The sequence below is a fragment of the Mya arenaria genome, chromosome 14 (assembly GCF_026914265.1).
Source record: "Mya arenaria isolate MELC-2E11 chromosome 14, ASM2691426v1".
Lineage (NCBI taxonomy): Eukaryota > Metazoa > Mollusca > Bivalvia > Myida > Myidae > Mya > Mya arenaria.
The window spans coordinates 54,614,364-54,630,920 of NC_069135.1; the positions used below are offsets into that span (position 1 = coordinate 54,614,364).

General features: G+C 34.8%; 1 protein-coding gene across 6 annotated transcripts in view; it reads right to left on the reverse strand.

Moving 5' to 3' along the window:
- Window positions 1–10,721, reverse strand: part of LOC128217219 (uncharacterized) — a 104,403-nt gene extending 93,682 nt beyond the window's left edge. For 4 of the 6 annotated variants that reach the window (XM_052924194.1, XM_052924192.1, XM_052924193.1 and 1 more), the window contains exons 1-3: window positions 10,576–10,721; window positions 8,600–8,735; window positions 7,933–7,959 (exon numbers count right to left, since the gene is read on the reverse strand). In XM_052924194.1, the coding sequence (XP_052780154.1) occupies window positions 7,933–7,959; window positions 8,600–8,735; window positions 10,576–10,649 (237 nt within the window). In that variant the 5' untranslated portion in view covers window positions 10,650–10,721. Of the gene's footprint in view, window positions 1–5,621; window positions 5,688–7,932; window positions 7,960–8,599; window positions 8,736–10,575 lie in introns of those variants that run through there. The other 2 variants (XM_052924191.1, XM_052924195.1) reach the window with 2 other exon arrangements.
- Window positions 10,722–16,557: the final 5,836 nt, after the last annotated feature.

Sequence of the window (16,557 nt, forward strand, 5' to 3'; positions counted from 1 at the left end):
TTTTTCGCTTTTTTTATGACTTTCCGGGACAAACATGCACCCTCCGTGACAGGGATACGATTTCCGGGACAATCCCGGACGTCCGGGACATTATCACATATATGTTTTATATTTTTGGAATATGGTGCACAGACAGAATGTAACCCTGGTTAGAGCTACTCCTGCACCTGTGTATATAGCACTATCACACAGGACCCACATTTAACGTCCCTCCTAGAAGATGATTGTAGTATTTGTTTTATGGTGCAGCTGGGAATCAAACCTGCGACCCTGGGTTGACAGTCAAGTTTGTTACCACTGGACCACGGATCCGCCACTCAGGGTTGTCCACTTCTGACCCAAGAGGTCATGGATTCGAGCCCCACTTAACGGGCACCCAGGGGCGTTTCAATCGATTTTTGTCAATCTGACGTAAATAAAAAAAATATTATTATTGTATATATTTTCATTATTACACTTCCCATGCAAGAGGAATTAAAACAAATCAACACATTTTCCACTTGCAATGTTCATATAGATTTAAGATTATCGGAGCATCGACTATGATTTGTTAATGAAACGGGGGGGGGGGGGGGCCCAGGAGTGGTATATGCTACTAAGTCAATCTTGTAGTTGTACATTATTGACTTTGATCATAGGCACTGATTATTCATACCAGGCAATTCAATTAGCTACATGATGCTCAGATTTGATCATTATAAGACTTGACTGTGACCCGGGTACTGATTTTACTACAGCAAATAATAATTGACCTGCGTATTATATATAGTTAAAACCTTGGTATTATATAAGTATTGACTGCTTTGAGGGTAACAGTGCATATATATTGTCTATCTGAGGTAAATACTGTTGACTGAGGCAAAATGGATTGATAGTAAAAAAAAAAAGCCCTTGCTTTCTTACTACATGTTCTATAGAAGTGAGAAATAATATGATGTCCATTATCCATCTTCTGGGAGGGGTGTCAAAAGGGGCTCCCATGTGTCTGTGCTATATACATTGATTGCTATGTTTTTACTCTCTTTTCTATAGAAGAGAAGTACAATAATGTCCATCTATCTGGAGGGACGCCAAACACGAGGCCCATCAGGGCTTTTTCTATAGTACCCACGGGTCCGACTATCGGACTTATTCCCAAAGCAAAATATAAGATATTTTTCCCAATCTTCAGAAAAAAAATCCCTTTAGAAATTCTTTTTACCTCCTAATAAATTATGTAATGTGAAGTTTTTTTGGTTATTGAACTCAGAAATCATTGATTTTCATCACATTCAGAGGTATGAAATTTATATTATCTGTCATGATTTATTGCAATAGATATTTACACCCCAAGGATTGATATTTTAGCCATTGTGGGTTTTTTAAAGGGAAAATAAACTAATATTAAATCATTTCCTAATTCACAGGAGACTAGACAGCTTTTTCTTTTCACTGTTAAATTTCCCAATTTCCGCATTTTCACGACACAAAATTTCCCAAAATGTCTAGGGTCTTTTTCCCAAAATGGGCAGAAAAAGCCCTTCCCATGTAAGGCCTAAAAAAAAAAAATGTTTGGTTAGGGTTACATCCTTTTCAAAAATAGGTAGGGTAGGTAGGCTTTTTATTTATTTTTTTTATTAGGCTTTATATAAGAATGTCATTTTCATCATTGGAGAATGGTGTTAAAGTTATCTTCTATATAAGCAATTAAGGTTTTAAACTACATATTGAAAAGCAAAAACAAAAGAATTTTTTATTTTTTTTTTTTTTTTTTTTTTTAGTTTTTCAATTTTTTTTTCAAACTGACTATAAAAACGTTAGCGTCGGCGCCTATTTCGTAGGTAGGGTCGGGTAACCCGAACCAAATGTTGTTTTTTTTAAAGCCCAAGTGTCTGTGCTGTACATTGATTGCTATGTTTTTACTATATTATGCAATCTAAACATGTTCTATAGAAATGAGATACAATAGTGTCCATCTTCCAGGAGGGATGTCGAACGGGGGTCCCATGTGTCGCTGCTATATATACATTGATCATGATGGACTTTAAAGAATAAGAGTAGCTCTAATCAAGGTAACATTCTGTGCACTATAATGGCCCACAATCTAACAATACTAAAACTCTCACTGGGGACAACGTTGATAGGTTAATTTCCCGGTAGCGTCATAAAGTCATAAAAAAATGTACACTCCCCCCCCCCACCTATTATCTATACTTATTTTACAACAAAAATAACATAACACTTACTTTATTATCATAACCAATTCATTTCATTACCGTATCTGTTCTGCTTATGCTAATGCAATTCATTTCATTACCGTATTTGTTCTGCTAATGCTAATGCAATTCATTAACTTCACATGCAACTCGGTAATTTACCACACAAGAATATCATAATATACAAACAAAAAAAACGCCTCGATATCTAAATCAATTAGCAAGCCATTCATAATTTAGAATATAACATCTGGCCAAGCCTAACTATATACACCCAAGGGACATATTAGTTGCGTGCTGGAATTATCTATAGATTTCATTAATAAAAAATTCTGTTAAGTGGAGAATTTTCGTTTTATTTGAAAGATATCATTCAGGTTATTTGATATTAATCTCTGATTAGAGTCAGCAGGGCCTTTAAACTAATTATGGGGTAGGAATCATTTTTTCAGTTTTGGGGAAAATTCTGAAGAGTTACTTTTTGAAAGAATTTGGACAATTTAGTTTAACAAATGGAGTAAAATATTAATAAAGCACTGAATATATCACTCTGACCAAAAAAACATAATTTAATGAATCCTGAGATTCTCATTAAATAAATTAAAATATATTATTTGGGAAAAAAACTGGGTTTGGCCCTTGGGGAAGTACCCGGGTATCGGCTACGCAAAGAAGGGTAAAAAGGCCCTGGTCTGAGGATCCAATTTTTAACCCAACCTACCATGCAGGAAAAATCATACATCACGAAAAATAAACTATCCCAATTTTTTTGAAATATATACAACAGGGAAGTAATTCTACCATGTAAATTTTTAAAATAAAGCTATAATAATGTACTATCAAGTTCATAATTTTCTACAGCAAACTGTTTAAAAGGTAAGAAAAATACTTCTGAATTTGTTTCATTATTAAATGAGCTTTATAACAAAAACAGATTTCCGAATTTCTAAACTTTAAAAATTTTTTTTTAATTTTTTTCATTTTTTTTTTCGCTTTGGGATTTAAAGCTGCACTCACAGATTTATCGTTTTGACATTTTTTTTATTATTTGTCTTAGAATGAGCCAATTTTCGCATAAATATCTGCAAAACAGTAATACTGCTGGCAAAAGAACAGCGGTCTTATTATATCACTGGTTTCCATGCATTTTCGTATAAATTGGCTCTTTCCAAGACAAAAAATAAAAAAAGTTGTCAAATTGTCAACTTTGTGAGAGTGCAGCTTTAAGCTGTAATTCTTACCAGCCAAATTACACTTAAAACACACTTAATTTGGCATGGCCTAATTAAGAATTCTAAGAACAGGATTCAGTTCATATCCACTTCATAATATACTAGGAATACATTATGTGTAGATACCATATAACTCATACATGTTCAATTAGTAGACTTAATAGTATATTGCTATTGGCTGGGGCTATACTTATAAAATATCTTGATATCAAGTCATTTCCTAACTTAGTTATTTTCTAATTTAGTTATTGCACTTGTAATATGATATTATTACTTGATTATTTCTGAAAGTATTGTTTTATACTTAAATTGTACAGCTCTTCAAAAAGACAAACTTTAAAGAGGTTTTAAGATGCACTCTTAATCCCAAATAAGATTTACCACAAAAAATGCATTTTTTAAATATACCAAAAAATGAAAAATAAATGCTGAAAACAATGGTTCTTATGAAGGATACCAGGTTTAATTTGAAAGAAAGGTGCAGAAAACACAGTATTTATACCTTATGAGACAATAGATCACAGTAAATATTTTAGAATTCACCAATCAACCCAAGTATCGGCATGCAAAGAAGGGTTAAAAGGCCCTGGTCTGAGGATCCAATTTTAGACCCAACCTACCATGCAGGAAAAATCAAACATCATGAAAAAAAAACTATCCTAAATTTAACTTTTTTTAAATATATACAACAGGAAATTAATAGGGCCATGTACATTTTTAAAACAATTTTTTTTAAAACAAATTTATGAATATAGAATTCACCAATCTTTAATAATTTTGCGCTTTCTGCTATTAAATGTATGGTTAACATCTTGTTATCAGTAATTAATATTTTCCATAGATGCATTATTTAGTAAGTAAAAAAAGGTTTATCAGTCAAAATTGATGTATGTTATACATGTGTATGTATTTATTTTGAATAAGAGTGTCACTTTAACCTCTATTGTGCCCTTTTGATATTAAACCCACTAATATCTTTCTTTGAATTTGACTGAAAATTTAAGAAAATTGACTTAAATGAAAATTTAAGAAAATTGACTTAAATTAAGTTAAGAAAATACTTAAGATGTTTTATGATTATCAGCCCTGGTATAATTTAATTATAGGTTCTTGGTTTAACTCCAGTCTGTAACACATTCTGCAATTATACCTCTAATCTGTAAAGAACGTCGAATTAACTTTACGTTTTACTACTACGCAAGCAAGTCAAAAAAGGGCTCTGCATGAATAACTTAATACAGCATGGAAATCTTTAAACATGTGGTTAAGAACAATGTATTATTCCAACACTTTTCATCGAAAAAGCTCCAAACAGAGACCTTGACCTTGACCCTAGGGGCTCCAAACACAATCTCATGAAAGGTCTCGGTAAACTCTTTCTATATATGAAGTTTGGTCACAAAATGTCAACTCTAACTGAAGTTATTCAGTACAAACTGTTTTTCTATTTTAAGTAACAGTGACCTTGACCCTAGGGGCCCCAAACTCAATCCCACAAAAGGTCTCCATAATCTCTTCCTATATAAGAAGTTTGGTCACAATATGTCAACCCTAACTCAAGTTATTCAGTTCCAACTGTTTTTCTGTTTTTAGAAACAGTAATTGTGACCTTGACCCTATGAGCCCCAAACTGGATCCGATGTTTGGTCACAGCATGGTAACCCTAATTCATGTTATCCAGACCCAGAATCCCCTGCCCTAGAGCACCGATAAGCCAATCGCTCGGCCATCGCCCCACAAGTACTACCCAATCACATGGTGTTATTTCATCTACTGCGATTACAGATATGAGCTGAATTTTAACCAACAGGTAACAAAATTCAATCAGTTCAAGGGATGTAGTCATAAAGCACATTAGTTAAATTTTTTGACCCAGTAAATATATTCCAGTTTTTGACAATGATTATTTTAAATTCCCTCTGCTTTTCATCTAATTCAAGCATATTATATATGCATTTATTATCTAGATAGTGATAATATGGAAATAAAATAGTTAGTTTTCTTCAAATTCAACTTAGAAAAAGGCAATTTTACACTATTACTTGAAAAATTAACCGAAGTACTTTGTGAATACAGCCCCTGACAAATACAAAGTCTATAAATTTATTAAATTCACAACACCATGCTAATTAAAATCAATCCAAACTAAAACAACGCTTTTCATGTTCATCTACAATTATGTTAAATGACAAACCAATGCATTCGTATATTTTAATCCATCTATTTCGTGAGTTAAATACATTTAAACACTTAAGCAAACCAACACATTCACAAGTTAGCAATTTCAAAACAAAGGGAAGTAACTCACATTCACTACATTTACCTTTCTTCACAGAAAATAATCCTGAAAGGGAGACAACTCAATTTTGTAGAAAATGTTTTGAAATGATTATATGAAACTCTCTGAAATGGGAAATTTCTTAAATATTTTAGACAAAAAGATATGAAATATGAAATATTTAAAAACCTATGATGGTTTATTTATAAAAAAATATATGTATGTATACAAAGGGATCGTATAAATATACCTGTGAATTCTATACATTTGTTTTTATAAAAATAGTCATACATAATTATGTTATAACGAATAAATTTAATTAGTATTTTCCTATTAAGAAGAAGTAAAAATCATTAGGTTCAGGTGAAAGTTTTGTACATACCAGTTACAGGCGTTATTAGTTTTTGTAAGTAACAGAAAAAATATATATAATTACGCAGAATAAGAAAAATTAGATGTCTCTCTGTAAAAAAGCTTCTCTTTTTTGATGTTTTAAGATAATTAATTAATTCATTATTATTTGAGTAGTTTTCACTGGATAACAAAAAATACTTAATATACGTGTAAGATTCTCAAAGAAATACAACTACGCAGCCAACCCCACCCCCAAACAAAGCCCTCCCTCCCCTACGGTTAATGTGTACGCCTATTTTTTATGAGGAAGGAATTAGACAAAAATATTCATTGAATACACTAGACTGCATCCTTTTAGACTAAAGTTAATCAAAACCTATACGACAGGGTTCCCAAAAACCCCACATACAATATTAAGATTCTATATTTCTTTGTATTTCTGACATGTTTGGCATGCAACATGCAATTATATTGATATTTCTTTAAAGCTGCACTTTCACAGATTGACCCATTTGATAACTTTTTCACTTTTTGTCTCAGAATCAGCTGATTTTGGCATCAGTGTTTTCAAATCAGTCATATAGGATAAAACACAAAAGAACAGATCTCATTTGTTTGGAAAACTGCTGAAATTTTAATTTTTCTTTAGTTAGAAACACTTGTAGCTATAAAACGTTGATTTTCGAGTGATAATATTAAAAACTGTGATTTGATTTTTTATTAGCATTCTTATATCACCGGTTTTAGACACAGTCATCAAAATGAGACTTTGGGATGAACAAGCCCGATTTTTTATACTATTGCTTGGCTTCTACTTTGTAACAAGCCCTGTTATATAAAATTCAGAATCTGAGCAAGCCCGGAAGACATTTTGCCTGTGCAGGGCTTGCAGGCTTGTGTTAATTTCGACCACTGTAGACAGCATAGCAAAATTAGGCTCATTCCCAGATTTTATTTTAAAAAGTTGTCAAAACAGTCAAGCTATGAGAGTGCACCTTTAATAACAGCCTACTTTTTTCAACCCCAACACTTGTCTGTTTTCAAAGTTAATCATGTGGTATAGCTCAATAAATCTACAGCAAAAAGGAGCTAACATTCAGCTGTTTTAGGGGGTTGTACTATGTGATAAATTACGTCATATATGCTACGTCGGAAAGCAAGACTTTGCTTCGAATGAAGACTTTGTACAAAGAGATATTGTATGTATGGTAAATTATATCACAAAAAAAAACAATGTCAATACCTTAAAGCTGCACTCTCACAGACTGAACCTTTTGACAACTTTTTTATTATTATTTTGGAACGAGCCAATTTATGCGAACATCATGGAACCCAGTCATGTAAGACTCAGCAAACAAAAAATTAGATCGCAGATTTTTATATTAAAGTTCAAAAAATGATGTTTTATGCATTTTTCTTAAACTGTTGGTAACTCCTATAGCCATAAAACATTAATTTTTGGACAGAAATATGAAAATCTTCGAACTGATCTTTTGCCAGCAGTCTTTCATCACTGGTTTGCAGATATTAACGCAAAAATTGTCTCATTCCAAGACAAAACATTAAAAAAAATGTCAAAATGGTCAATCTGTGAGAGTGCTGCTTTAAATCTTTAAATGGCTGTTTTCAAGTTACGGACGAATATAACCATGCAAGGCTATGAGACAATATCTTAAGTTATTTTTCAGGAAAAAGAGACAAGCTATTAAATTCAAACCAGATATTTCTATTTCTATGTTACTAAAACACAAGACTTGTCCAAAATATGGACTATGAAGGTTCCAAAATAAGAACGTTTTGTCATGGATGGATGCAGTCATCTTTGAGAGCCATGCAGAAAGGTTAAAAGAAAATTCAAAGGGACTAAAGGTACCTTGACATTTTCGCGCTCTTCTTTAAGCTGAGAACAGGAAAAATTTAATATACTTGATACAATATGATACAATATACTTAATATCGATGCCATATAACACGGTATAAGCATTACTACTGTTTGCAAAAAAACCAAATCTGGATGCAAAGCCATTTTTCACAAGAGTCAATTATCGATTTATCAGGGGTCTATTTCAATAAGGATCTTTAAAGTCGATTTTAGTCTTAAATCAAAATTATCTTATAAAAGTGCCATAGTTTCATTATTTTGCTACATATTTGTGTGAATTGGACTTTTGCCACCTTTGAAAATGAACACAAAGTTGAGGAAATAAAGAAAAAAATGATGTTCCACCATTTATTAAGTGTAAACAGATTTAAGATAATTGAAGTTAAGACTAAAATCCAGTATTGAAAAGGCCCCCATGACTTTCAATTAAATGCAAGAATTGTAACTTGTAATTTCAATTGAGACTAGTGTATATCATTTCCAGTTAAACTCTTTGCTTTTAAAATATATCTCATTATGACTAAGAATAAACAATTCAAAAAATCAACTTACAGAATTATGTTTCGTTGAAAAAAATCATGGCCCTGTTATATATATAGAACCAATAAGCCCCTAAAAATACATTTGAAATTATGAATTAACACCTAATCTGTTATACCTGTGCATCTGATTTGCGGGATCTCCTGCCACTGGTCGTAGTTTCAGTTTTAGAAGTGACTCCACTCCGTCGCCCTCCAGGCTCCTTGTGGGGACTGTTGTCATGTGACCTTGAACCATGTTGCGAAGATTTTGCTCTGAAAAGGACGTCAGTGTAAGAAACTATATCTTAAAGATACTAGACATCAGATGGTTCCAAAATCGGCAAACACACTATTTCCTCAGAGCAAGACTAAAATTGTCAATACGAGCTAGTACGAGTATTTGGCCAATAATACATCACTTTACAGGATAAAAAGAATATTTGTAGCTTTCACAGCGGAGTTGACCATTTAAAAACAGAGCATTATGGTTAATAGTGTGTATATTTAGCATGACCAGAACAGTCTCAATTCAGAGTTCACATTCAAAACTGTAATTTTTCTACTACAGCAGTATTACTGGCTGTAATCATGGTCCTTGGTTTTGGTGTCTGGTTTGGCATGTTTTAGCATCGTGTTTTGAATTAAAATAGTGCGTGTACATTCTCGATAGTTAACCTTTTTTCTTACTGTTCCAACTGTTTGCGACTCTAGACCTATGAGCGAGTTGTTAAATTGAATGATTTTATTAGCTCTTGGTTTCTGTATATTGTAAGTATGTCCACGACCTCATCGGGCTGTTGATATCACGGACCTATAAACCATGGATTGGCAACTCTCATCTGTGTTAATGCGATTAGCTCAAACTCACGCGTGCAGCGCGATTTTATTCCGAGATCTTACCGTGTGGTCGTTTTCGAGACGTCCGACATTGGCCGATTATATACATGTAGGAAAACATTAATTAAAACTAAATATAAATTTAATATTAGGTCCTGATTAATACTTCGATAATTAGAAAAATGCAAACTACAAACATATTACATGCGACATGTCGATCGGTGTTAAAAAAAATTATCAGCAGAGCTGGCGGAAATAAGATCGCCGTTAATCACTGATAGGAGATTGGGTGGAATTTTCTGATATTTGCCGAGGGCGCGCTAAGGATTGTGGGTAAATTATTATTTCTTATCGTTTCACCGATATTGGGCAGTTGCCAATCCATGGTATATAGGTCCGTGTTGATATTAAAGCTGCACTCTCACATATTGACAGTTTTGACAAAAAAAATTATGTCTCAGAATGAACTGATTTTGGTATCAATGCCTTCATTATGCAGTTAAACATGTATAAAATAACTAACAATAAAACAGATCTTAATAGTTTGGGGTGTGTCTCAAAAAATAATTCATAACTCTTAAAAATGCACTCTCACAGATTGAACGTTTTGACTCTTTTTTTTCTTTATTTGTCTTGAAACGAGCCAATTTTTGCAAAAATGCATGGTACTAGTGATATAAGACTGCTGATAACAAAAATTGTCAAATCGGTAAATCTGTGAGTGCAGCTTTAAAGCGTTAGTAGCGCTTTAAGCCATCACATATTAATTTTAATATTAAAAACTGCGATCTGATCTTCTGTCATGTACTATCACTGGTTTTAAGACATTTACGCAAAAATTGGCCTATTCCAAGAACAACAAATAAAAAAGTTGTCAAAACCGTCAATCTGTGAGAGCAGCTTTAAGTTAACAAAGAACCGGTGAACCCTATTTTATCAATGTGATGTATAATTTTTTATTAAATTCTTGTATGAGATCACCAGGGACTCAATTAATGGTTACAGAACAGTACTAAGGTGGTGTTACACCTAAGTTCCTGGATCGTTTTATATTTTATAGAAATAAATTATATATTTTATAGAAATAAATTAAATTAAATTTAAAATGAATCTATGTACATCGAACTACACGCGGTCAGAAAGGTTATACATCCGTATGAGATGAACGATTTCAAGGAGATCACACTGACTACCATATTCATGTGTGCAAGAAGTGTGTCAAGTTTTGTCTAAATATAGACTTTAATTGCATGTCAACTCAATTCCGCATACTTACGGCGACACGGAGGCGTGACCACCATCAATTTCAGTCACATGGTGTTGACCGGACCCTTCATTTACTTCTGACATCGTTTATTGTTTTAGGCGCCCATTTTTTTCGTCAAAAAACATCCGGTTTACTGTGTCACACGAGTTCAATATTTTGATGGGTCATGTGACCAAGCCTATGGTAACTATGCTCACGTGTCTTTTTCGCGCCAATTTCAAAACAAAATTTGTATTAAGTATTTAATGCGGTGTCCAATTGTTTTATGACTCTATGTGTGAACGAGTCTAGTTGAATATTCTTTTATAAGCTCTTGGTAGACAAGTACTGATACTGTAGAGGAAAACGCCAAACAGCTCCTTAAACATGGTAGTCTGGAGTTCCTTCCCCTTACATTATTCTCATCGTATTGCATAACGTCCCCACCCACCCCTACACCCCTTAAGTCTTTGCAGTGCCCATAAACCCCGATGCAAATTTTTTAAACCTTTTAAATTTCGGTTCCGAGGGAAAGGCGAATGTCGAAGGTTTTTGCCTGAGTTACGTCCCCTCTAACGTCAATGCTGTGACCCCAGGCCCCAATATTACAAAAATCATCAGTGCATAACCCAAATCTCAATTTCAGTCTCAACCCGTTTTACCACACAATATGAAAAGTCATTAAAAATCATAGATATTATACCCCATTTAAAAGCGCATCCTCACATAGAATATAATTATGTTGATTAAAACTTTGCCGGTCTGGACTCCAATGAAAAATTATTCTACATAAAATGAAATTGAGTATAAGATAAAACTAAGTACAACCTGGGACCAGTAATCTTACTCCCAGGTTCAACTTAATGTGTCTTTTTTATATATTTATATATATCAGATCAAGAATAATTTTCTTCCAAACACTGACCCTTTTAAGGCTTTTATAAACACAATTTATTACAAAATAGGTTGTTGTTTTTTAAAGATAGTATTTATATGTAGAGTCTAATCATTCAATAGTTTGAGTCATGCTTTAAGCTCCTTTTTTGTAAAATGAGTTGAGACTGGGACTGAGATTTGACAGGAATATATTTTTGTGATATTAGGATCAGGTGCGTAGCTGCCTTTACGCCAAAAAGCCCTGGCATGGACATTATTTTTCCCGATTTTACTTTTCCTCCAATCAATTATAGATTATTTAAATGATAAATGATCTAAAGTGGATGTATAATATCTGTATACACACGAACAAGTTATTGTAAGTTAAACGTCCAAATTTGTCCAATGTGGAGTCGGTGGCCAGAAGTTCAGTCCGTTAAAGTTTATTCAAACACGTAGAACAACTGGCGACGTATTACCAGAACTGCTCTTGACCTCACTTTAAACTCGAGGAATCCAAGTCGTTTATTTGTAACTTGTTCAATGTATTAGCGTATGTTTCGGAAAACTGTTCATGAGAATATTATTTTTTGATGACATGTGTTCATTTTGAAACACCATTTAGTTAAAACAGGCACGCGACCATCTGCGGTGTCATTTTTTTTTTAAAATACATAGAAATAATGGCTACATGCAGACGTTCCATGATGGTGTGCAAACTGTATACAAAACCATGCATTTGTTCCTTTAAGCATAAGTTTAAAATGTTTCCATACCGCCCAGACCCATAAAACCAAAACTGAAACTGGTTTGGTATTAACAAAAACGTGTTTCTCAATCACTTTTATAAGAGGTTTTCATTTTCTTTTCCTCGTTGTTTTGAACATTTTTCGCACCATATAGTCATTAAGCTGACTCTCACAGATTGAACGTCTTGACAACTTTTGTATTTTTTTTGTCTTGGAACGAGCCAATTTTTGTGAAAATCTATCCGAGAAACCAATTATATAAGACTGTTGACAAAAAGTTAGATCGCAGATTTTTATATTTAAGTTCAAAAGTTAATGTTTTATGCATTTGTCTTAAACCGCTAGTAACGGTTAAACACATAAAACATTAATTTTCGAACAGAAATATGCAAATATGCGATCTGATCTTTTGTAAAAATGGCATATCTGTGCGATCGCCGCGTTAAAACCAGCATCTGCATAAGATGTTAAAAGCATTTAAAATGGAACATATGTTAGTTTAAATCTGACAAGACTGTAATAAATAAAAAAGTTAAATGGGACTTGCTTATGTTTTTTGTAAAACGCAAGTTTTTTGTATGACGACAATTTGCACTTGCGTTAATAACACTAATGGTGACTGGTTGAGTGACATTATCACGTGATGTATTTTTTTAATGTAAAATATCTATCACTTTTCTATAACTCCTGGTGGCCTAGTGATGATGGCGTCCGTTTTATTTCTAAAAAATCTTGACTTCACGGCGTTGGTTCGCATGCCACTTTCACTAAGTACTTTTTATAAGTTTCCGGAATGTTTGGCATAACAATTCCCTGCTGTGCATCTCCTGCTAATTGCACTGATGTCACAGTAGGGGTCAATTTTCTGTTTATTTGCTTATTGGCTCAGGGCCATTTAGGGTCCATTTCTATAATAAAATCTCCAAAACTGCACAGCAGGATTTTCAGATCAGAGATCTGATAAGACAAGTAGGCAATTAGATATATTTTATCTATTTATTATTATTATTTGTTATTATTATTATGTTTGTTTGTTGTTGTTGTTGGTGGGGTGGGGGGAGCACTTTTTGAAGGATTTAACTAGACCTTTAATGTTTTCTTTCTCTGCAATTTCGATATCATAATTTTAGAGTACCTTTATTTTATCATCATTTGTCTCATACTATTTTCAAATAATATTTAAAAACAGACAAGCTCTTGTAAACAGTACAGGAATTGTATCATATTTTAACAAAAAGCAACAACACACACAACAAAATCATGTCGTCAACTGCAATATAAATTTTATGACATGTTCTGTTTAAATAATAAATTAAGTTCTCTTCAGGTTTCAGCAGCTATCCGATATGCAACTTTCATTTTTAACCTTTTTTCATTCATGGGCATTTTTCACACCTTTTATTGTTAAGGCCAAATGCTCTACGGTATAGCATTGAATAATAATAATACATTTATTAATAGATTATTTATTAATAATATAAATAGACTGGAGAAAATAAAACCGGAAGACATAAAAATATACTATATTGCTAAAACCGGACAAATTCCTCAATTTTGAAGAATCGTCGCTACAAAATTAAGTTCTAAAAATATGATATTATAACATGCAGGTTTTCTGTGCACCACTGCGAACATTTGTACAAATAACATTTACACGGAATGTGATATAGAAATCGGCAATTTAAACCTCCAAAAATTATAGTTTGAGACTATAGTCCGAGGTTTCAAATCTTGGACGAATTTGTACGGGAACTGGCGGTGCTGGTTCTCGAACCCGGCTCTCAGAGCCACCACCCGTACGTGTGGTCGTGCATGGTACGAGATCTGTCTTCTCTTCTGTCTTTCCACTGACTCTCGGAGTCATCATCGAACATGCGTATGTGGTCGCGCATGTTACGAGAACTATCCGATCGCCTTTCTTTATTACTACTGTAATTCTCGTTTACCCTCTCTCACTCTTACTCCTCCATTTGTCCATCTCCCATCTTCCCTTCAATATTCTCTCTTCTTCTCCTCTACTATCATCAATTCTGCCCTCATATATCCTTCCTTTATTCCACCTCCTGTGCTTCATTACTCCCATCTTCTATCCTTCATTCGTCTCACCTTCTATCCTTCCTTCTTCCCACCTTCTATCCTTTCACCTTCTATCCTTCCTCCTATCCTTCCTTATTCCCACCTTCTATCCTTCCTTCTATCCTTTCACCTTCTATCCTTCCTTCTTCCCACCTCCTATCCTTCCTTATTCCCACCCTATCCTTCCTTCTTTCCACCTCCTTTCCTTCCTTCTTTCCACCTTGTACCCTTCCTTTTTCCCTTCCCACCTTCTACCCTTCCTTCTTCCCACATTCTATCCTTCCTTCTTCCCACCTTCTATCCTTCCTTCTTCCCACCTTCCCACCTTCTATCCTTCCTTCTTCCCACCTTCTATCCTTTCACCTTCTATCCTTCCTTCTTCCCACCTCCTATCCTTCCTTTTTCCCACCTTCCTTCTATCCTTCCTTCTTCTATCCGTCCTTTTTCCCACCTCCTATCCTTCCTTATTCCCACCCTATCCTTCCTTCTTTCCACCTCCTTTCCTTCCTTCTTTCCACCTTGTACCCTTCCTTTTTCCCTTCCCACCTTCTACCCTTCCTTCTTCCCATCTTCTATCCTTTATTCTTATCCTCTTCTTTCCTTCATTTTACCCTTTAAATTCCGAGCGCCAGGCAAGGGAGCTACTTGTACCAACTTTTAACGTCTTTTGGTATGACGCGGCCAGGGATTAACCCACGACATTCCGCTCCGTAGGCGGACGCTTAACCACTAGGCCACCTGTTTACATCCCTTCTGTCGACGAGGACGATGATGACGATACTAGTGATAACTTTCCCATAAACAAAAACATTTTTGAAAACAATCTCAACTTACAGAGATGAAAACATCGAATATTTGAAAATACATATTCGAAAGATGCAATTAGTCAATTTAAAAGCTAGTAGCTTCCATAAAATACCGGTCCAAATTCAATGTTTTCCAAACAATACTTTCTGCACACAAGACAATAATAATTTCAATGTTTTACTAACAGAATTATCTGCATGTTGTTGTTATTTGTTATACTACCATGTATTCCGTCGTAGCTTCCTTAAAAAAATAATTTGACGCCAGTCAAAATTCAGTGTTTTCCAAACAATTCTATCTGTATTAAATTCGGATACAAAACATCTGCTTGCTGTTTTCATTTGAATTGTTAGGAGACTGCCGCCTGACATAACTGTTCACAAAACTTTATTTCGCGACACATCTGATTTAATCTGACAGGCGCATCTTTTAGGGTAGAGCGTCCCCTAAATGGAAAAATTGGTCCCAGCCGCGGCAGGTGCAGGGATATCAAGTTCGACTACGCCCACCCCAGTTTTAGGCATTTTTCGCTGCATTTTAAAGTGTAAAATAACCTTGAAGGAGAATGGAAACGGTGACGCAATGACATCAGAGATGCGCTGACGGTGGCGAAACGTAGGAATCGAGAGTGCTAAATTTCAAGACCAGTAAGGACCTCCTATCATTTGTGGTTCCGGAGAAATAGTCGAGATTTCATTCCCGTACCGGGTACGTTGGGGTACGTTGAAAAGTACGAAATGTCGCGTATTTGGTCATACTTTGACGCGTTGGAAACCGGTGACCAAATATCATCCCGGGCACCCCGACAGATGCATCTTGTAGGGTAGAGCGTCCCCTAAATGGCATAATTGGTCCCAGCCGCGGCAAATACAGGGATGCTGAGATATCTTCGACACCGCCTACCCCAGTTTTAGGCAATTATCGATGCATTTTAGAGTGTAAAATAGCCTTTTAGGAGAATGGAAACGGTGACGCAATGACGTCAGAGATGCGCCGACGGTGCCGTAACGTAGGAATCGAGAGTGCTAAAGTTCAAGATCTCCGGACCTCCTATCATTTGTGGTTCGAGAAATAGTCGAGATATCATTCCCGTACCCGGTACGTTGAAAAGTACGAAATGTCGCGTATTTGGTCATACTTTGACGCGTTGGAAACCGGTGACCAAATATCATCCCGTGCATCCCGACAGGCGCATCTTGTAGGGTAGAGTGTCCCCTAAATGGCAAAATTGGTCCCAGCCGCGGCAGGTGCAGGGATGCTGAGATATCTTCGACACCGCCCACCCCAGTTTTAGGCATTTTTCGCCTGCCTGCATGCCTTGTGAGGCTTGCATTGTTGTGATTATAATCGTAAAGTCACGTTTATGGCAATATTAAATGCCCTATACAGCAGAATGTATTTTCATTCATAGCTTGTGTTACGTTTTCCCATCATCCATACGAGTTCGACCCTGTTGACTTATTACCTTGACCTTGGAAATACATAAATGCTCGAGGGTGCCAAA